Below are 23,108 nucleotides of genomic sequence, written 5' to 3' on the forward strand. Positions count from 1 at the left end.
ACGATGAATGATGAACGACGAATGATGAACGATGAATGATGAATGATGAGTGATGAATGATAAGTTAGGATTTATGAAAGAACCTAGTCTGCAGTCGAACTTTTAGCTCACAAAAGAATTTAGTATGCTCGGGCCTTTTGAGAAAAACCCCCGTGTGATACTGTGGATGGATGACAACTATATATTGTATCTTTTGTTTTCGGCACGTGTCTACTGAGTACTCCTGTACTCAGCCCTGCATGTATTTATAAATGTGCAGGTTGAACGTCAAGAGGATGGAGTGATGATCGGAGTCGATGTTATCAAGTTGATCTCTCAACGATTCGTGTCTCCATACACGAAGTCGTTTAGCAAGGACTTATTCCGCTGTGCTTTTGTGCTTTTAGAATTATAGAACCTCACCATCAACTCTGATTTATTTGAGGAGATGTCTATTCTGTTTTCGAGACCGTGTAATGAAATACTTGGCTTCTATGATATCAATTGACTTGGCCTTGTGAAATTCTCAAGTTCTAGTCCTTTTCTTTCCCCGCTCCTTTAATCCCCCTTACTAGTCGCGGTTTACCTGCTTTCGCTATCCTTAGCAAAATGCGGTCGTGACAAAATCAAACAAGAATCTTCTTATGCTAACAAGACTTTCGCCGTGAGTACGAGCGTGGTAAGTCTTCACAAAGGGTGGAAGAGGCATACGCAGACCATCAGCTTCGACCCTTTACATGACCATAAGAGCAAACGTCATTCAATTGGAAAACCAAAAGGTGGATAATTTTGAACATAGAACAGAGCATATTAGACTATGTTCAAGTAATCAGACCTGTTCCTTTGGAAAGGTGGAATTGCAGCCATAAATCTTGAAGAGGAAACCCCAACACTTGAAAAATTTCTCGTAGATAATGCTATGAGATAAATCTGGTGCAAAATGGTATGTTCACCAACCCACAATCTCAAATACATTTATACCTGCAGTTAATATACATCATCTACCACCACTGACTCCCTTATAAATTTGATGGACGGCTATTGGTTGAGAAGTGATGTTATACCAACGCCATCCGCTATTCATTACAGAGTGGAGTAGCTATTAGTCAATCAAAGTAATAAATATGGTGAGATAACCAATATATTATGGTACCATCTTTTACCAAAGATAAATACCCATCTTAAACTCACTTACCCACACCACCTCAACTTAGCAACTCTGTAAGTAAACCATGAATATTCCACCTCAAGCTCTATTTTTCTACAGCGGGAAGTGGTCACCCGAGTTAGATGACCAACTCTATCCACTGTCGTGGCCATGAAGAAAGAGTTGCAGTTTGAAGGCTCAGTCATACCGGAAGAAGCGCTACTCGAGGTGCGCGCGAAGAAAGGGGAACGCTTCGGTGTGGGATTCAACACCGACGAGCTGCAAGAAAGGGTCCAGTTTCTGCAGACACGAATTAAGACCTTCAACGTGGTCGTATGGACCCCAGATGTGTGGTGGTATCCGAATCTGAAGGTTGTAGATGCCACGGATAGCGTTTGGACACAGCTGCTGAAGGTAACATAAGCCATTTTACTCTTTATATTTCACATGTTAATGTTGTTTGCATGTATGTTGTGTAGTGTCACCCGTTGGCTGCCGCATATTACCACGAAGATGAAGCTGAGTATTGTCGTCTGACCAACATATTCGGTACCCGGGATGTGAAGCAAGAGAGCTTCGTCAGTCCTACGAAGTTCTCTGCCCCTAAAGAAGTTATTGTCCTGCCCAACACCACCTCTAACCGTCGCGATGTGATCGACTTAACTGGCGGTGACTCTCCCTTCTCAGAAGAAGTTAACTCACCGGTGACTCTTACCAGTGAAAAGGTGAAGCGCAAATTGTTTGACGATAAAGAAGTTGATACATCCGACCAAGAGTCGTCGGACAAACCATCCACGGTGTTCTATGTACCAGGGCCTCGTGGAAAACCTATCATGAAGACATCATGTGGACGTAGAATGCCTGCCTATTTGCATGTGCCTAGTCCGAAATCATCTCCCGGAGGATCATCACAAGCATCTAATAGCCCGCATCAAGGGGCTGACATACCTCGCCGCTGAAGGCAGAGAGGGATACCAACTTTGTCGAGTATCTCATTTAACTAATGTATGAACTACTGACATATGTAGTTCAATTATCCTACTGTTTAAGTTGTAGTGCACTTTTGATTTGCATGTTTCATTACTAGAAACATGTTAGAATGCACATTGTAAGCACTAGTATTGTTTTGAACGGTTTATAAATGATGAATTCCTAGGATCATGCATATCAAGTGCATCATAGACAAATTTCATTACAATACTAAATGTCATTAGGTTCACCAAGCATTTAGAATACTTTTTGTGTCCACCAATAATACAGTCTTTTGTCTAAAAATTTAAACAAGATCGACCATATCAGGCCACAACGCTACATGCTCGAACAACATCTCCAGAGCTTCTCGCGTTGGTCTGCAATATGATATAACAAAAGGCCAATGTCAAACTTCATGATTCACATACTGCATAAGTTGTGCACAAAAAACAAATTAATAAAAACAAATTAATGTTACTGGAAGAAATATTGCAAATGGATCAGTGAAAAACATATTAATACTTACTTCACCCCACATGGACCCCGCCAAGTTATCCCGCATATGTGTCCAAGCATTAGAGGGTTCAACGGATTCTATGTAGTTCCCTTGAACATTCTGCGATTCAACTTCAGTGACTATATCATCGTCTTCTTCATCCGCAAGAAGTTCCAGTGGATCCATTGGCATAGCAGATCTAGAGTAGTTATGTAGCAAGAAACATGCTAAAATGAGTTGAGTTTGGATTGTCATCGGATAGTAGGAAGCACTCCTCAAAATCCCCCATCGCATTTTCAAAAAGGCAAATGCACGTTCGATGACATTACGAGCCCTTGTATGGCGCATGTTGAAAATTTCGCGTGGATTCTGAGGGGCACCTGTACCTGTGCCTGGGGCCCATTCTTGTAGATGATACCAGACACTTTTGTATGGAGTTAGGAACCCTTCGCAGTTTGCATATCCATTATCGTAGAGATAGTAATTTCCTAATGTCACCGAATAATATAGAAAAATTCAATCAAACGTGGAAGATATATTGGGGGCACAACAGTCTTACATCTGTATTTGACAGTGAGCATTCATACCAATAGGTACTCGGAAACCATTCTCCCGATTAACGGCATCAGGTAGCACACGAGCATCACCAGCAGAGCCCTCACATCCGGCTAGAACGTAAACGAACCTCATGTTATGATCACAAGCAGCAAGGGTGTTAGTGCAAATCTGTCCCTTTCAAGATCGATATCGAGGCTTGTCACCGTTCGGTACTTGTACGTTTATGTATGTGCCATCAAGTGCTCCTACACAACCCTGCACACAGACATGTCATAAGACACCAAAGAGAAAATGAAGTGTTTCATAATGTAATCTACCATGTACCTTGAACCATTTCCACTGATGATCGTCAGCCACAGGTTCAGGAACAACCCAAAACGTTCTGTGAAGCTTCAGAACAGCCTTCAAGACAGCATGGACATACTTTGACACTATATACCCTGACTGCCAATGTTCGAACTTCACCACTCGAACTTTCTTATGGTGTGCCAAAATCCCCAAAAACATAGCTACTTGTTCCTCTACAGAGGCGTACCGACCGTCGACTACATCGCCTGTTTGCCGAAGCATGATACATAGCCTCCCAAATGCGTTTCTATCCAACCGCAAATTTTCCAAACAAGCCACATCACTCACACGAAGTAGTCGGTTAATGTAGCAAACCTGTTGTGGAATCCGGGGATTAAATGAATAGCGCCTCCGAATATCAGTTGAAAAGCCTCTTCGACCGCGTTTCATGCTTCGAAGGTAGATGAGTATAACACATATAACGTCAAAATGATGGTCCCGAATAACGTCGGACATAACCTGAATAACAGATTCATTGACAGAATTGGGCGTCGCCATTTGTGTTTTACCTAAATATTGCACGTCAAACGGAAGTAGCAATGAGCACAAAGGGTGAACCCAAATTAAAAAGATGAAAGATTACAAACAGAGTCACACGAAAAAAATTGATTAGGGTACACAAATATTGCTTAGGTACCCAAAATTGATTAGGCTACCCAAAAATTTTGTAAAGAAAGCTCATAGGAACAACTCTAGTAAACCAAATAATTTACTCACTGCCAATGGCACTCTCGTTCTCCTAACAGATAATAATTCCACCACACCCTCATGTTCCACAATTTGTGACTTCGATGGATTTTTAAACTTCGCTTTTACAAAATATTGGGGACGCGATTTGAAAAATTACCTTAGTTAAAAGTTCTCAAATGAGATCTGGTATGCAGCTATCTCCCACAATAGATTCGTCGCCTGGATCTTTCGATTTGTTGATCGCCGATCTTCCTGTGAAAATTTGGGGGGGAAAAGACGGCAACAACGCGGGGAGCGTTATTGCACACAATTTGCAAGTCGCAAAGGTGAATACGGTGGAGGGTAGTATAGGTATTTGTGGGGAGAAATTAGGCTCATTCTCCTAACCAGGTTCATAAACCCTGCAATTTATCCAGGTCGGATAATCCACAATAATCCAATAATTTGGGTTAAAATATGCGGGTCATGTGGGCTATGTCCCGGGTCATGGGGACTATTGTCAAAGCAACAAAACGCTTGGAATAAGTAGGATAAACATCTTAAACCCAACCGATCCCATCTACAAAACACGCCCTAGTAGTAATATTTATAATTTGATATGGCATTACAATCAATGTATTAAAAACCGGTTTGAACCGGCCGGTCGGACCGGTCTGGCCGTGAACCGGCAAGCTTACCGGTCTGATTCACTAGTAAAAACCGCTGGAGGGTTGAGCCGTTTTGAATCGGGTAAACCGGGCGGTTGGACCAGAAACCGGAAACCGGTCGAACCGCTTGAAAGATTTTTTTTTAAAATTTCAATGTTTTTTTAAGTTTTAAATCAAGTACTTTTATATTTTAGTATTTTACGGACTATTAATATTCCAATTAGGACTTCATTCTCATTAGGGTTACAGATTTGCGCCGTAGCGCCGTTCTCACTTCTTCCACGTCCTACACTTTTGCAAAAAATTTCACCCATCTTTCCGGTGAAGTCACTCCTTCCCTCGGCGCTGCACTCCCTCCAGCGCTGCCTACAAGCACTCCATCACCGCCTCCAACAGCTCTGGCCAAGCGTCTCCGTCTCTGCTCGAGCAACAGTAAGTTTGGTCTAAAGACTCTAAACATTGGATACGACTAAAATTGCAGCCTTGTATTGCATTATTTGTCTACTATCTATGACAATTATTTTGTGGAAGTAGGATTAGACTTAGGAGTATGTTAAACCATCAACTACGGCCATTCACCTTTAGTATATGAGACCAAAACCAACATATAATGTCAATAGGAATAATACTTCTTATGTTTAGTAACTGATTTCATATATTTTATGTGATTATGAGGTTCTTATATACGTATGCACTTTGTAGGACATGAGTGAGGGTGAATCACCTTCGCTGGACCCGCAAACAGGTGCTGGCATTGGTGCTAAATGCCGAGGCAAAAAAGATCCAGCATGACACTATTGTACGATTGATGATAGTGGCGGGTCAAAAAAAATCATATGTGATTTTTGTCGAATGACAATTCGTGGTGGAGGAATTCATCGAATGAAGGAACATCTCGCTGGATTATCTGGTAATGTCATGTCTTGTACTAAAGTTCCTAGTGAGGTTCGTTTTCGAATGAAAGCATCAATCAAAGAACATGAAGAGAAGAAAAAAGAGAAGATAATTAGTGTTGGCTTTGAGAACACAGATGAAAGTGAATTCTATGGTATTGATAATCAAGAGATTCAAAATCATAAAGACAAAAGAGTTGATAACAAGAGAAAGAAAATCAGTAGTGATATAAAAGATTTCATGAAACCTGGAGAACAAATTGATGCATCTCAGCCTAGTATAAAAGCATGCATTCAAAGTAAGGCACGTTGGAAAGAAACTGATATGTCCTTGGCTTTATGGTTTTATGATGCTTGCATTCCTTTAAATGATGTGAATTCACCTCATTATCAACACGCAATTAATATGGTAGCAAGTATGGGACATGGGTATATAGGACCTAATTATCATGCTTTAAGAGTCCCGTTGCTGAAAGAAGCCAAATTATTTGTCCAGAATGCTGTAGACTCGATGCGAAGTAGATGGGTTGAGTCGGGGTGCACAATAATGGGTGATGGATGGACGGATAATAGAAGTAGATCTTTGATAAACTTCTTAGTTTATTGTAATCAGGGTGTGTCCTTCATAAAGTCTGTAGATATATCTGGCATAGAAGCAAATGCAGAAAATTTGTGCAATTTGTTTGCTGAAATTGTTGAGATTGTTGGAGCTGAAAATATAGTGCATATGGTTACTGATAATGCTCCAAACTATAAAAATGTCGGTTCTTTGTTGAATGAAAGATATCCTACAGTAACTTGGTCTCCGTGTGCAGCTCATTGCATCAATTTAATAATGAAGGACATGACAAAATTGTCTATGGTACATGATTTGATTACACTTGCATCTAGGGTGACTGTGTTTGTTTATAATCATAAGTGGCCTCTTAATTGGTTGAGAAATAGGTCAGGTTGGACAGAAATTATCCGCCCAGGTGATACACGTTTTGGTACCTGTTTCATAGCATTGAAGAGTCTTCATGATCACAAAGAACATTTGCAAGCTTTAGTTACAAGTTCAGATTTCAAAAAATATCTGAAAGTAGCTAAAGCTAAAGAGGTCAAACAGATTGTACTGGATGAGCAATTCTGGAATAATTGCTTAATTATTTCCAAGATTATGGGTCCAATTATGAGATTGTTGCGTATATGTGACTCGGATGAGAAACCTTCATTAGGTTATGTATATGAGGGCATGTGGAGAGTTATTAAAGGGGTGAAAGAGCTGTTCAAAAATAAGGAGAAATTGTATGGGAAGTTTGTTGATATTATTGAATCAAGATGGGATAAAATGTTGAGGAAAAACCTCCATGCAGCTGCATTTTGGTTGAATCCAGCTTAGCTTTTCAGTATGATCCTGAAAGCCCTACTGGTAGTTCAGAGGTGACAAGAGGATTGCTTGATGTCCTTGACCTTATGGTCCCTGGTGCAGAAGATTTGATGGGGGAAATGAATACTTTTCGTGAAAAAAGGGAAGGTTTTGGAAGAAAAATAGCTTTAAACAATGTAAAATGTACTAGGCCTGGTAAGTTATTAAGTTATTTGATTTATAGTTATTTTATTTGATATTGATACGTGTTAATTTATTTTCAGATGAATGGTGGAGAACTTTTGGATTTGATGCACCAAATCTTCAAAAGGTGGCTATTAAACTCTTGAGTCAGACATCTTCCTCTTCCGGATGTGAACGCAATTGGAGTGTGTTTGAAAGAATTCACACAAAGAAAAGGAATAGATTGGAGCATCAAAGGCTTAATGACCTTGTCTTTGTTCACTACAACTTGCGTTTAAAGAATCGGTATGAGCTATGAAATTTATGTTTGTGCAATGCTTTTATCTTGATATAAATTGTGTTGATGATTAATTTTTGATTCTTTATTCATATGAATTTGTAGTCTTGGCTCAAAGAAAAGACTTTATGATCCAATTGATTATGAGTGTATTGACAAAGTTGAGTTTTGGGTGACTGATGAAAATCCCAATGAAGAACTTGTGTATGAGGAATTGGAGGAAATATTAGAGGAAGAACAACCAAAAGGTTAATAACTTTTATAGATTTATATATAGTTTAATATTTATTGTGTTTGCTGTTTGATATTGCTCAATCTTCATATAGGCAATGGAGATGATGTTATGAGGATTAATGATGATGAAGAAGTTGATTTGTCAAGATTTGATGTTATGAGGATTACTGATGATGAAGAAGTTGATTTGCCAGGATTTGGTGATAGTGATGGAGCTACTGATGGTATTCGAGTTGGAAATGAGAGTGATGGAGATGATTAGTGATTACTTTTGTTATGTTATTTTGGTATTTTGATGAATACTTCAGTACATTATTTTGGTATAGAAGTTATTAGTGATCTACTGATCATGTAGGATAAAACTCTTTAGCTATGTTATATCCTGAAGTTATTAGTGATCTATAGATCATGTAGGAGTAACTCTAGTTATGCTATTTTGGTAATGTAGTTACTAGTGATCTACTGATCATGCAACTCTTTAGTTATATTATTTTGGTACTGAAGTTATTTGTAATCTATTGAATCACTGATCTTGTATAGATTAACTCTATTTGAAGTTATGTATGTTCATAACTTATGCATTATAATGTCTTTTTTGTCTATTATTCATAGGATTTTAGTATTTTCTGTAATATGAATTTAATTATTATATATATATATATGGTGCGCTATGGTCCATAAGTGAAATCCTGTCAAAAATCAAAGTGAATCTCAGCCCTTGGATCCTTAGATTGGATGGTTGTGATCATAATATCCGAGCTACATTATCACGGTATAAGCGTTACATTATTAGCGGAGCTACATTATTAGACTACACAATCTACATTATTAGACTTATGCGTGTTACATTATTAGTCGAGCTACATTATTAGACTACACAATCTACATTATTAGATGACACGTGTCATTAATCTAACGGCTTCATCACAAGATCCAATGACTGAGATTTGCTTTGATTTTTGACAGAATTTCAGTTATGGACCTGATCACGTCCCTATATATATATATATATATATATATATATATATATAGGGGTGTGTTAGGGTCCTTACAGCATCTTAGTGTAAAACACAGCACTAATCACAGCCCTTGGATCATTAGATTGGATGGTTGTGATTAGTTACATTATCATACTAAAAATCTACATTATTAGCCGAGGTACATTATTAGACTAGAAATGTACATTGTAAGACTAAAACTGTACATTATTAAACTAAAATGCTACATTATTATCCGAGCTACATTATTAGTCTAAAATTCTACATCATTAGATGAAACGTGGCATTAATCTAACCGTTAGATCATAAGATCCAATGGACTGCAAGTGTTTTGAGTTTTACTTATACTTAGCGTTCTGACCTGAATACATCCCTATATATATATATATATATATATATATATATATATATATATATTGCTACAGTATTCCGGTTCGACCAGTGGTTCAACCGGTTGGACCAGTTGAACCGTGAACCAATAGCCTCGCCGATTCGTTCACCGGTCCGGTTTTTAAAACATTGATTACAATAAAAATCTGACAATGACAAAGAAGGATAGACGGAAAGAAGAATCGGAAAAATGATGACGACGTAAGCGTTTGAAAAAACAATCAATTAGTACAAAAGGATATTACTAGGAGTACTAGGCTACTCCTTGTTTAACGGTATTTGATTTTTCTTGATTGAAAAAAGATAAAATAAGGGACTATTTGTGGCAGAGAACATTCCAATACATTTCATGATTTCACGCATTAATAATTGTGGGTAAATATATTTCATTTTCTTGTCCAAATATATATGCCAATGTATAAACAATGTCCCATAAATTAATTGACTTTGTTTTCAAATATATGCTTACTTCCACAATTGTGTTGACGAAGACCAAATATAATTTGATCTTAGGAATAATTCCAAAATAATAAATTCAAAAATAAATGGATATTATTATCCCAATCATTTTTTACACCATTCATACTATTTGTCTGATTTGGCTGCGTGGCAATTGCTTTGACTCACGTGTGATATATCCCTCTTGCTCCTCCTAAAATTATTTAAATGCCTACTACAGTTCCATTAAATCAAAAACATCCTCCCTTCACCAATGTCACACTCCCATATTTATTAACAACTAGTGTTATCACCCGTGCTATGCACGGGAAAAAAGATTTTCTAATAATAAAAATATATTTACAGCTAAATAGATTAAAATAAAGATTATAAGGAAAATAAATAAAATTATATTTCTTTTAAGAATATGTATAAAGTAAAAATTATATTAATAAGATTACAAACAATTAAAAACATTATAAACAACATTAAACAAATATTTGTAATTTTCTCAACCCACTGTAATGAAACATTTCGTAATAATATTGAATTATCAATTATAAGCGTAGTAACATAAATTAAAAAAATAACAAAAAAGGACATGCTTTAATGAAATAGAATAAGATATAAAGATAAATGAAAAAGTATTCCTAAATACAAATGAATTAAAAATATTTGAACGAATAATTAGTTCACGGTTTCATTCGATCAACAAATCACATGTATTTATTTGTGCAGAAAAAATATTTAGAAAAACAATAACCTCGTTCATAAATTTTGAAAAACTTCTTTGTAAATAACATTAACAGTAGATTCATTTCTACTGTCATCATCATTCATCATCTCTATAAACTAAAATATTCAGACACACATGATTTGTGACTCTAAATATAGCAACATACTGTCGCTGTTGGAATCTAAATGAGAACCTTGAATCATTCAGACACACATGATTTATGACCGATTTACCCAATACTCGAGCCTCCAAAACATAATCACCTAGCCGTGTACTTATCAATCTGGTGTCATTACACAAGCCATTAGACTATGTTTATCAGCAACAATCCAATCCAACCCAACCGTCCATTTTTTTAATATTTAATTAATTTATATCTCCTCTACATCAATATTCATCCAACCCAATCTTCTTAATATATATCATTATTATCATATAAATGTTATTGTTAGTACTTTTTTTTACTTCAAATATAATCAAATTTTAAAATCATGGCAACAAACTATACCAATCAACAATTTTAAAAAATATTTTATCATAAGCAATAAATAATTAAACATACCCACATTAAACATATGAATAAATTAGATCATTGAAATTTAAAATTTCTTTGAGATCCAAGATAGAAAATTTTGATCATGTCCAATAATCACATCTTAGTTGACTACTTATTTCTTATGTTTAATTTTGGACTATAGCATAACTTGACATGCATGGCCAAAGAAAAAAAATGTCTGTTTAGTATAGGAAAAAGATAAATTTCTGATATCCCGCCATATATACATATAAAAAGTAAGTCGTCACTTAAAATAAGTAATACCATTTTATCACTTAAAATTTATACTACTCTTTATATTATAAGAAGTAATACAAACTTTATAAGTTAGATTTAATTTTAAATATTTAGAATTTAATCTAATTCTGTTTCTGATTTAATTTTAATTATTTGTAATTTCATCTAATTTTGTGATTATTCTATAAACTTAATAGTAGCGTTTAGTTAATTGGAGACATTAATTTGGTTTCATTTTTTTCATCATTATTATTATTTCAATACATGATAATATATATACACATTCCAATATTTTCCAATATTTTGAGAGTAAAAAACATATATGAGTTAAAGTTTTCAACAACAATATATTATTTAATAGAATAAATCAAAGTCAATTCAATTCAAACTAAATATATAAATTTAATTTGTTAATAAGAATGAATTTTAATTTAAAAAATATATATTATATAAAACCTAAATAAGAAGTTCAAATTAAAACCTAGCTTAAGTCATAATAATAGAGCCCAACACCCAAATTAAAACTCTATTATTGGAGATACGCAAAATAATTATTTTACCAACCTACATCTTTGACATAAACTGTCATTGTTTCATTTACTATAATTTATGAGAATCTAGACACATCATACTTGGAGTCTGGAGATATACATTTGTAAATTATAGAAATTTAAATACATCTCATTTTGCCCGAAAATAAATAAAATCTAATTTAACATGACCCGTGGTTGGATATTAAATCTTATCACTATAATCAGTGATTAAATAAAATACTTCATCCAATTACGATAAATTTAGTAAATATTTTTGTGAGTAGTATTTAAATTTATCGATTCATGATTTTTGTATTTTGCAATATTCCATCTTTTATAGAAATGACACCTAAATTCTATCTTTTTCATCATCGTTATTAAATATCTAGTATGATTAAAATTATAAATTGCATTGCTAGAATATTAAATATAAAACATCACAACAGTATTCCCCTTTTTTTTATAATTTTAAAAAATGAAATTAGTTGATTTCAGTTCATTTCAAATTCTAATGTCTTTCTTTTAAGTATTTTATGCTTATATTTACTCTTGAAATCAAAAGAATCTTATGATTCTTAAATTTATTACGTCAATACAAAAAATATAAAATTAAGTATGTATTTAACGACAAATATAAAAATGAGTATTTATTTAATGACATGTCAAGAGTAAGAGTACTAAATAAATTGTTTGATAATCCCCTTTATAGCTAACACCATATAGTTATTGCGTTCAATTACACATAGACAAAAAAAATATTATCTCACATAGGCATAGAAGTGTAAACATAACGTAACAAATTAATGTTAAAAATATCTACTAATACAAAGAATTTTATTTAAATGAAAATCCAACAACCAACTAATTTGGCCCATCAACTGTAAACCACTGTAAATTGAATATGAATAGACAACATTAAGGTAATTTAGGTTTTACCGTCTCCATATGCGCCGCTCATTTTCTAAAGTGAAACCCCCCTCCAGTCGTCTTCTTCCTTCCTCTTGAAGCTCAGCCACATATCTCGCTTGTCACCATCTTTCTCTGTTTCTCTCCGAAATCGGCGACCCTTCCCCGCCGCTCCTTCTGTTGATGCCCTGTGTCCACCTCTTCTCCGGCATCTCTCTCCGCCCCTCAATTTCTCTCTGCCCGTCCATCGCTTCGCCTTCCTCACAGCCACGCCGCGGCCCTTCGTCGCCGACCTGCCTGCACTGCTGCATAGCTGGCCAGCGAGCCGCTTCCTCCTCATCTTTCTGCTCCGTATCTCTCACTTTCTCTCTGCCAGCCCCCGCCTTGTTGCACCGCCCCACTTCCCTCGACCTTGCCGCCTGTGGTTGGAGCTATAGCCAGATTCCAAGATCCTGCCATGCTGCCATCAATAAATCAGAAAATTAGTCCACAAAAATGCAGATTTAATTGATGGTTTGCATATAAATGAATGTTAAATCTTCTTAGAGAAGCCAACTTTTTTGCATTTCATTGGATCAATTTTTGCCCAGGAGAATCTGCCATTTTTTGTCCCAATGGATGATTTTCCCGCCCAAAAATGTGCTACGTGGACATCCAAAAAACTGCCCCTTTATATATTGATAGATAATAATATATTCCCATTTTCCACAAAGTAAATGTTTTACACTTTTCAACATTCCAATATCCACACATATATAAAGAAGCCAACAAATGTGGAAGCTACTTCTAATTACTTGGAGTAGTTTTCTTGCTGAATTTCACTAGCCAACAAATGCTTTACTATTTTATATTTTTCCTAAATATTTTGTCCATATGTACAATGTAATAGGGGGTTAGGGGCCACCTTTTTTTGATGTTACCAACAAATGCTTTTTTTCTTGAGCTTTTGTTTGGAGGTTTATTTTCTTCCATTTTTATGAATTTGGATGAAACTTTGATGTAATAAATATATATAGAGTGCATTGTGTGGAAGACTTGAGTGTTTTTTTTTGCATGGGATGAAAATGTTGTTTAGTAAAGAAGAAACACTATTTCTATAGTTTTATAGGGGCTCATAATCGCATTTTAAATAAATTTATTAGATTTCGAGGGTTAACACGCCATTTTTAAAAAGATAGAACACTTTCGTATTCAATTCTATGAGTAATGGCAAATCAATCCTCATCTTCAATGAGTATTAACTACTGGAGTATTAATTAGAATTCTGTTATTCGGTAATCGAATCAAAATGCCAGTTAAGTAGTTAGGAGTAGTTACCCAAGTACCCAACTAAAGTTTCAGCCTACCCGGAACTAGGCCTGTCAAATTGGGTACCCGCGGATATCCGAGCCAAAAATTTTGGGTACCCGATTTCGAATTTTCCAAAAATCTAATACCCGATACCCGATCCGAAAATGATTTCGGGTATCTAGTCCCGATGTGGATTTTTTAAATATTTATTTATTAGTTTTTTAAGAAAATTAACTACAAAATTTTAGAAATACAAACTTGAAGTAGTTCGAGTTTAAGATAAAAAAAACTACTACAAATTATTAGAAATAAAAAAATTCATAAGTTATAACATCCATCATTCATCCATAATAAACATCACAACTCATACATTAACCCTAAATGTGACTTAAGATTGAAGGATTTCGGGAGTACATTTTATTTTTTAAATAATAAAATAGATACATAATTTATTAAATTTAAAAGAAATTAAAAAAATCAGGTAATTCGGGTAATTTGGGTATACCCGATCGGATATCGGGTTACACGATACCCAATAATCCAAAAATCCTATACCTAGTGGCGGAACTAGAAAATTATATAAGCCGGGGCTGAAATTTATAAAAAAAAATAATATTAATATATTTATTTTTATTAGTCTGTTTTCGACGAGTAATATTAAAATATTTATTTTTAGTAGTCTGTTTTCGACGAGTCGCCATCTTTTGAAATCGCTGAAGAATAGTCTAATTTCCAATAATTTTGAAAAACACTCTGTTATTATAGTACTACTACGAAGATATCATTCTTTCATTATGTCTCTCATTCTATTGTGTAAAATACTACTTCCTTCGTCCCACTTTAAGAGTCTTATTTGAATTCAGCATGGTTTTAAGAAATGTAAAGGAAAGTTGGTAAAAATTGATAGTGCAATGTGGGTCCTACTTTTATAATCAAATATGAGCGGAAAAATGTTAGTTGAATGTGAGGTATACTACTATTTATGGTATATTTCAATCGGTCTTCTAAAACGGGACACCTAAAAATAGTGAACCGAGACTCCTAAAGGGAGTACTATGTTTTAACAAGTTTCATGGAAGCACTCGCAGTTGAATCATTCCTACAATAAAATTCATCCTACAATAAAATTCGATGCATAACTATAATCAATAACAAGATTTTTAGTGTTAGATTATATTATTTCATACACTAATAATTTTACTAACCATTACTTGCACAATACAAATAATTTTATATTAATTCTAGTTCAATTAAAAAACTACAGTGGTTCAAATCCAAATACCAATCAAATTAATAGGCATTGAGGCAAATAAAATATAGTATTAAAAAACATGAGAGATACTGCACTAACATTAATTATTTTTACAATTCTATCAAAGAGTTAAATATATATGGACATACGACAACCGTGCGTTGTGCTTAGGCAATAACATCAGTTTTATCATAGCCCAAAAGGACAAACTATGGATAAAAAAAGAGCCCAGCAATAAAATATTTGGCCCAAAACTAATAAGCCCAGGTTGTCTTCTCTGTTCTAACTCCTAAGTCCTAACCTAATTCAATTTTCAATTCTAGAACGAGAACAGCGGCGGTGCGGCTGGAGTGTGGATTCTGGACCGTTGGAATGCAGGGCTGCTCTGGGGCGGAGACCGGTCGAAGGAAGGCCGTATAAGGGTGGATGGGGGTCTGGTGCTGGCCGCCAGCGGGGGCTTGGCACTATGTGGTTTCGCCGCTGCCTATACCCGAACCCAATCTCGAAACCCAAAAATTCGAGTATTGAGTATCCAATTACCCGATATTTCGGGTTCGGATATCGGGTATCCAATTCCCAATATCTATTTTGACACCCTAACTAAGAACCAATAAAAGAACCAGTTAGTTAAATAACCGACCCGATATAACCAGTTGACTATTCAGAAAAAGATGCTGACTAACTGCCCTTTTGTTGACTCTTTCTACTGTCCATATGGCAAACTTGAAGCATGTCAATTGCCAACCCCTAATAAAAATGGCATTGCTTTCTCCTCTATTTCAATTTTCAAGCATGCGTTCGATCCTCTCTTCACCAAACCAATTGTGATTAAGTTGAAATCATGAAATTTTTTCTGTGAAAAAAATATTTTCATTTAATGAAATCTACTTTATCCGTCTTCATCTAATCACAATAGCACATGTGCACATTAATCATTCAAATTGAAACTTAGTACAAGTTTTCAACCATTTAATTTAGAGATGAGTTTTATCTTCTATAGTCTACCTCTGCCAAATATATTGCCTGAAAATCCATATTGGTTTTGATTTTTAAGGGGGAGATAATACGTTTATATAGAAAAATACAGAGGCATAAAGATTCCAATACAAAATGATACTCCGACAACTAGGCTAAGCCTAGGCTAGAAAGTATGATTTCCAAATATAGTTGTTTAATCGCCTTATATTTTTTTACATCATTGGTTTTTATTTGGGCGGGTTTTAGTTTGTGAAACCGATAGAGATTGAAACTTAAAGTCTAAAATTATTTGTGTTTTTGTTTTATTTTAAGGTGATTTATATACAATGTGATCCTTTAATTATACATTTACATTACACCCTTTATTACATAATTATGATTAGTGTGATATCTAACACATTACCCCCTCCGTCCCACAAAAGATATCACACTTACCTTTTTGGTTTGTCCCACAAAAGATGTCACATTTTCATTTATGGAAAAAGTTTTCTCTCACATAAATATAAAAATTATATTTTCTCTCTCCATTTAACACACAAAATAAAACCTCCTAAAATCCCGCACCGTCCCACAAGTGTGACATCTTTTGTAGGACGGAGGGAGTACTAAATTGACTCAAACATAAACAAACGTTCGAATTTTAAATTATACGAGGTTGATTTATCGATTAGACAAACGTTCGCCTACATCTAATGTATTTCTCGGTTTACGAGGTTGATTACATTACAAATGAGTTGAAGGAGATCGAAGAATTTGATGGCGTTTAGAGGTGCATGCTTTGAAATCCAAACGAATCCTACCTTAGGAATTGAAGAGTTGGATAATGACTAAACGGTGCACGGTCTGAAATCTGAACCAATTGTAACATCCCAAAAATAGGCTTAAAAGTAAAGGAAATCTTTGAATTTAAACTAATCTTAAAATAATTTTGTGTAACATCCCTAATCTAGTTATGTAATTTCTTATATATATTTGGAGATTTTATTATAAATTTTAATATATATAAATTAAATCTCCATGATAGATTAGTATAGTTAAAAATACAAAGCTTAACTGCTTATAGTACTACAAAAGCACATACGTGTACATATATTAGTAAAATATATATAATCTTATTATTGTACACATTCATACATAGAAAAATAAAAATTGACATTATTACAATCCATTTTATAATACGGTGCGAATTTCAAGTCAATCTGTATAAACGTTTCCATATTGTCGAGTCGTCTTCTGGAATTTAAAACGTAGAATTTTTATATTACTGTGCGAATTTCAAGTCACTCTACATCGTCGTTTTCAACATTGTCGAGTCGTCTTCTGGAATTTAATTGAATTTTTATATTACTGTGCAAATTTCAAGAGCGGGGAGCCTGTTTCGGCGTCGGTGTAGGAGACCAGATACGTGAAGGGGACAGAGGTGGGAGTGTTATTATACACTACTTTAAATATAAAAAGGACAAAATAAATTAAAGAATACATATAAAACTAGTATTTACACGTTCATTTCATCACGCCTCACTCTCTCTCTCGCTCTCTTTCTCGTTCTCTGATCAAATGGCGCCTATGATGAAGTTCCTCCTCATGGTGGTGCTACTTCTAAGCACCACCTTTGGCTTCGCCTTCGCCGACGATGCTGTCCGCCCCGACGTCGATGACGTCCCTCGATTTGTCCGGTGGCTTGTCCACTAGGGTAAGTGGGGGGTGATCTCGTTCAACAGCCCCATGTTCGTACCAGGAGGGTACCCGGCATCCTACATTGACGCCAGGAAGGGGTCTCCTTACTTCTACTTCTCCGCCCTTGACCCAGTTCGGTGGAGAGCCGATAAGGACCCCGCGTGAGCTTCACTCTCAGTGAGCTCCTGATCCGCGTCCTCGATTTGCCCGGTGGCTTGTGTGCAATCAAATGTGTGGGAGAAATGAATTTGAATAAACGAAACTATATCAGCAATTAATTTGAGTAGAGTTGGCAGAAGTCCCTCTCCTAACTATATCACAGATATTATCAAGAGTTTAATTGCATGGATTTAATTTAATCTTATGAGTCCCGTAAAGTCAAATTGTTATCAACGGATTACGCCTGTCGGAAAATTTTACAAGAAAGTCCATCAAAAATATTGTTACCCATTAAAAGTTGATGAAATAAGAGTGACTTGAAATTCGCACGGTAATATAAAATTTGATTAAATTCCAGAAAACGACTCGACAATTTGAAAATGACGATATAAAGTGACTTGAAATTCGCACGGATATAGTATAAAAATTTAATTAAATTCCAGAAGAAGAATCGACAATGTTGAAAACAATGATATAGAGTGATTTGAAATTCGCACGGATATATAAAAATGATTAAATTCTAGAAGACGACTCGACAATGTTGAAAACGTTTATATATAGTGACTTGAAATTCGCACGGTAATATAAAAATTGAATTAAAATTTAAATTGTATTTTGTTAGTAATAAAATGGATTGTAATTATGTCAATTTTTGTTACTAATAAAATCGAGATCACAATTTGACTATCAGCCGTTTGTTCGAATTTAAGACCATGCACCTTTTAGTCATTATCCAACATTTCAACTCTTCAATTCCTAAGGTGGGTTTCGTTCGGATTTCAGACCATGTTCCTCTAATCATCATCCAATTCTTCAATAGGTGTTTAGTCACGCGGAAGTTTAATGACTGTCTAAATAAGTAAATATGTAAGTATTGATCACGAGAATTTGAATGAAAAAATACTAGTGTTATTTACCAAATTAAGTTAGAAGCCATGAACAATTAAACTTCACGAATATCAATAAATAGTAGGTAAAATATCAACAAAGGGGTAAGATCGTCATTTTGTTAACATTTTATAACTTTCGTGGTTTTTTTTTACATCAACATAGTGCATTACAAATCTCAACACAATGACATGAAAATCTCAACACAAGTACCAGAAAATATCAACACAGTTTTATTGATATTGTACATGCATTATAATGAGATTGTTTGATATATTTATTTATAAAAATCTGCTTATCAACATGAAAAATGAAATAAAAATTATTTAATTTCATCATTAGAATGTTGTTGGACATATGCAATTGAAATTTCGTTAGAATCTTTATAAAATTATCTTTAATTTGATATATTTTTTGCAAAAAAATAATTTAAATCGGAAGAGTTACATAAATTTAAAGTTTTGAGATTATTTTGAAGAGAGGGAAAGTAGTTAGTTCTATTATATTTATGATTTGACTTAATATCCATTAATTTATTTAATTATTATTTAAACTTATATTATAATGCATTTAGCATTATTTCAACCACTAGATCTCCACGTCTAACAATTAGAAATTGATCTCAATTTTGAATTACTAATTGATTAGTCTAACAATTAGAAATTGATCTAAATTTTGAATTACTAATTGATTAGCCATTGATGCCTGCCCATTTTAGTTTGTAGGTTGTATGCAATTCTTTTTGGTCGATATTGTTAATTTGACCCTCGTAATTTTGTTAATCATTCTCTCTACCTTGCATTAAGTTTGTGTAAAACAATTTTTAACTTTTTTTATTTTACATACACTAATGTTATCACCCGTGCATTTGTTATCACCCGTGCAATGCACGTGCCAAAGAATTTTCACTTACTGATTACACATTCTCAATAAATTAACATTGAGTATTATTTTGTGGACTTTAAATATAAAAATGTACTACGAATATCACTATTTTAGACCATTACAAAGGTAAAATTAAATAAATTGAGAATTAAAGTTACATTGAAACATGTTGATTAGAATAGTTTTGTGGAGTAGTATATTTTTCAAACAGAACAATCACACTTTCACAACGTCCAGCGTTCAGTCACTATCAGCCACCGACAGCGAATCAACATGCTTGAAGATTATTAAATATACCATGTAATCAATCAACCTCCTTTCAGTCTCTCCTGTTTTCTCTTCGCCGTGGTCTCAGTTGTCTGAAGCTGCCATCTGTTTTCTCTTCGCCATGGTCTCAGTTGTCTGAAGCTGCCATCTGTCACTGGCGAAGCCAGCGTTGTTGTCGCCTTTCTACACAAAACCCCTTTTACGCACACCTACATAACATATATACACACATACAGATGGAAAAAAAGAGAGAGAGCATAATATAATCATCTCCTCTAGGATTCTTTTTGGGTCTTGCCGAGAAATTCCTCTCTATAAATCATCCATTAGAGTGAAGATATCAATGACATCCTAAGAATAAAAAATCATCATAGCTCTTGCATAAAAGAACATCTAAAAGTAAAAGTTCACAACAACTAAGTTATACTACTTTATAACTGGAAAACCCAAAAGCTACACAAATCAATAATAATACTATCGCCCTACTCCTCATACCTCCAACCAGAAATAAAAACCAGATTATTGTGTCTGAAATCAAGAATCATTAGCAAATGGCAGTTGAGATTTTGAATGCGCCAGATTTGAGCGATGATGATTGCTAAAAACACCAAATATTGATAATCATCAAATCGAACAGTATAGATATAGCATATCAAATACAATCATATATAAAATGCATACCTTGTGGGAAGATTGTCAGAGTATGTTATGAGCATCTTAGCTTACTGCCGCCCTCCGAAGCTAGATCAGCGTGCATCTGCACTGTCATAGCATCGCCAACTCCCTCAGAATGGCCTCTGACTTAGCCCACTTGTGGGAGCTCCTTATCTGCCCTCTTGTCCCCGTACAGAAAACACAGGCTCTACAGCACTGCCACTCGTGCTCCATCGCTGCCCCTCACTGCACTCCCACCTTCGGCACCTTCTTCATCATCTCTAGAAAGCTTCAAAATAATTGACAAAAGAAAACCTTGTTTATGGGAGTAATAAACATGTCGGAGATGTAATGGGTCAGATACAGAAAGTCAAACAGTGGATTAAACTTGTGTTAACTATAGATCTAATGGCACAACCAATGAGCATCCTTGCAGCATATTTTCCATTCTTTAATGTCAAATGACCATGCATTATTTCCAAAGAAACATCTCTAACGCCCCTAGTCCATAAAATTGCCAATCAACAGATTAACAGCAGCTAAGAATGCAACATCTTGCGGAATGAGCATTAATACAATAGTATATCAGGTTGAAAGTAATGAGTATAGTGGTAAGTTATTCGTGACATCAAGCTCTAATAAACAAATGAGATATGAATACCACTAAGTTCTTCAACAAAAAGTTAGCTGAGCTAGTGTAGCTGCCTTCTCGTGTAGCTGCCTTCTCCCACGCAGATATCAAAGCTTTACAATGACCGCTCCATAGGGCGAGGAACTCAACCAAAATTATACCATTCGAATTGAACAGCTGTGCGACACAAATAAACAAAAGTTTAGAAATACTACGTCGTCGATTAAGACTTAATATGAAAAGATAGAGCAGTCACGCCAAATTTAATCAATTTTGTCTCTCAGCCGGCTACGGACTTACAAAACCAAGGACAATCCACCCTGCCTGCTTAAACCCTATCAAAATCCCCAACTTAAATTCAAGATTTTCAAACCAATTTTTTCTCTCAATGCTTTTGAATCAGATACTTTAGCAATATATTGCAAAATGAAACGATTTGTACAAAAAAGCAAACCTCTAACTTTCCCGACTTTGTACAATACCCATGACTCCAGCAGTCAAGATGTTGGTGTTGTCCTCCGACTGAGCATATGCTGTAGGCTTTCACTGTACATAATACTTCCGAGGGTAGGGATAATCGGCAAGGTCTTGTTGTGAAAGAAAAATACTGCCCTGCCACAGCAGCCGGCGAGTTCTTCATGATTTCTCGTGACGAAGGAAGAGTTCTTCACCAATCTGCTCCAATTACACCAAAATCAACCCCTTTTACACAACACCACGGTTTATACCCAGCAGATTCTCACAACCTATAAAGAATTTCATCCCAAATTTCACATTTCACTATAAAAAATTCTAAAGTAAGAGAAAGAGAGAAAGGAGCACGACACTTCCTATTTCAACCTCAATAGATTACATTCCAAATTCATCTCCTTAAACCTCCAATCTCTTACAAATCAAGCTCATATGATTTTGTCAGAAATCAAGAACAACAGTCAAGAGAGTTATCCCTATTCTTGCAACTTTTTTTCAACGGAGGTAATTGCTCCCAAAACTAAAAGTTTGAAATCAATAACCAAATGTTTGAATTTTCAAATATCGAACTTTGAGCAAGATTTTGAAATAAAATGCTTAGCTTTCGTGGGGGGTTGGGACTGTCGGCGGCGGAGTCCGTGAGGCAGAGACGGAGCGCCACAATGGAGGCGGTCAGGCGCTGCGTGCAACCTCTGAACGGAGAAAGTAAGGACAACGGAGGAGGCGAGGTCTCGAGGCAGGCGAACTACAGCGGCGGTCTCAATTGGTTAATTCATCATTTGGATCAATCACGGATGGGCCTCGGGCCCATTTCCCCACAGCAAGGTTTTTGGACATGTTTTTATTAAATATTGCAGCTTGCAATCCATTGTTATAGTCAATCCATTGTTGCAGCTTGCAAAAATCAAGTAGAATTAATCAGAAAATGAATTGAAATGCCATAATCCCGAGACCAAATTTTTGCAAATTTTCCACTATTATGCTTGGAGTAACCACCATCCTAGTCGTTACAATCTGAGAAAAAACCGAGCCAGACGACAGAATATAGAGTGGAATGAGATGGGACTTCTTATTTATTTGCATCATAGGGGTGAGATGTTAGAACATCAATCTGAGTCTAGATTTTATTTACAAAACCCCTTTTAGAATAATGAAATATCAAAGTTTACTGTGTTTAATTGGGGATTTTATCCTACTTGTTTATGGTTCTGAAGAAATTTTTTTCGATCTTGCTTGTTTGTGGAACTTGCTCCATAATTCGCCCGGTAATGTACATAAATCAGAATTGATGACTAATCTTAATTAGGAAATTGAAAATTACACGTAATTTGCCTCATGATTACAAATCAGGATGACTAATCTAATTTGA

The 23,108-nt window shown here is 35.1% G+C and overlaps 2 protein-coding genes, 1 long non-coding RNA gene and 1 pseudogene across 7 annotated transcripts; 1 reads left to right on the top strand and 3 right to left on the bottom strand.

Moving 5' to 3' along the window:
- Positions 1-2,421: 2,421 nt before the first annotated feature.
- On the bottom strand, positions 2,422-3,998 carry LOC125195352 (uncharacterized). Its single transcript, XM_089056831.1, has 5 exons — positions 3,477-3,998; positions 3,356-3,407; positions 3,182-3,262; positions 2,625-3,082; positions 2,422-2,475 (listed from the first exon to the last, which is right to left on the bottom strand). Exons 1-5 carry the CDS (start codon positions 3,996-3,998, stop codon positions 2,422-2,424), a joined length of 1,167 nt encoding a protein of 388 aa, XP_088912957.1.
- A 2,264-nt stretch (positions 3,999-6,262) lies between these two features.
- On the top strand, positions 6,263-8,055 carry LOC125195353 (uncharacterized; annotated as a pseudogene).
- Positions 8,056-12,424: 4,369 nt separating this feature from the next.
- On the bottom strand, positions 12,425-13,375 carry LOC148929391 (uncharacterized). The gene is made up of 2 exons (XR_016128760.1): positions 13,144-13,375; positions 12,425-13,047 (listed from the first exon to the last, which is right to left on the bottom strand). It is a non-coding gene; the product is annotated as an uncharacterized LOC148929391 (long non-coding RNA).
- A 6,449-nt stretch (positions 13,376-19,824) lies between these two features.
- On the bottom strand, positions 19,825-22,684 carry LOC125192334 (uncharacterized). 5 transcript variants are annotated; one of them, XR_007171366.2, is made up of 5 exons: positions 21,723-22,684; positions 21,299-21,445; positions 20,665-20,926; positions 20,479-20,581; positions 19,825-20,192 (listed from the first exon to the last, which is right to left on the bottom strand). XR_007171366.2 is itself a non-coding variant. In XM_089069846.1 (3 exons), exons 1-3 carry the CDS (start codon positions 21,906-21,908, stop codon positions 20,846-20,848), a joined length of 414 nt encoding a protein of 137 aa, XP_088925972.1. In that variant the 5' UTR covers positions 21,909-22,684; the 3' UTR covers positions 19,871-20,845. The 5 variants fall into 5 exon arrangements, 1 of the variants encoding a protein (XP_088925972.1); XR_007171364.2 differs by lacking the exon at positions 20,479-20,581; XR_016137682.1 differs by having other exon boundaries at positions 20,479-20,926.
- Between the last annotated feature and the right edge of the window lie 424 nt (positions 22,685-23,108).

This window comes from Salvia hispanica, chromosome 4 (assembly GCF_029641045.1).
Source record: "Salvia hispanica isolate PSC_SH4W2 chromosome 4, Shi_PSC_v1, whole genome shotgun sequence".
Taxonomy (NCBI): Eukaryota; Viridiplantae; Streptophyta; class Magnoliopsida; order Lamiales; family Lamiaceae; genus Salvia; species Salvia hispanica.

Bases quoted from the DNA above. Each gene is read 5' to 3' on its own strand.
- LOC125195352 (XM_089056831.1), bottom strand. From the start codon at position 3,998: ATGGCGACGCCCAATTCTGTCAATGAATCTGTTATTCAGGTTATGTCC. The intron at 3,263-3,355 runs GTGACAAGCCTC...TTTACGTTCTAG, and splicing joins AAACGTACAAGTACCGAACG to CCGGATGTGAGGGCTCTGCT. The intron at 3,083-3,181 runs GTATGAATGCTC...CGGTGACATTAG, and splicing joins TGGTTTCCGAGTACCTATTG to GAAATTACTATCTCTACGAT.
- LOC125192334 (XM_089069846.1), bottom strand. From the start codon at position 21,908: ATGAAGAACTCGCCGGCTGCTGTGGCAGGGCAGTATTTTTCTTTCACA. The intron at 21,446-21,722 runs GTTTGCTTTTTT...TGTGTCGCACAG, and splicing joins CAAAGTCGGGAAAGTTAGAG to CTGTTCAATTCGAATGGTAT. The intron at 20,927-21,298 runs GTATTCATATCT...ATTATTTTGAAG, and splicing joins TTTTGTTGAAGAACTTAGTG to CTTTCTAGAGATGATGAAGA.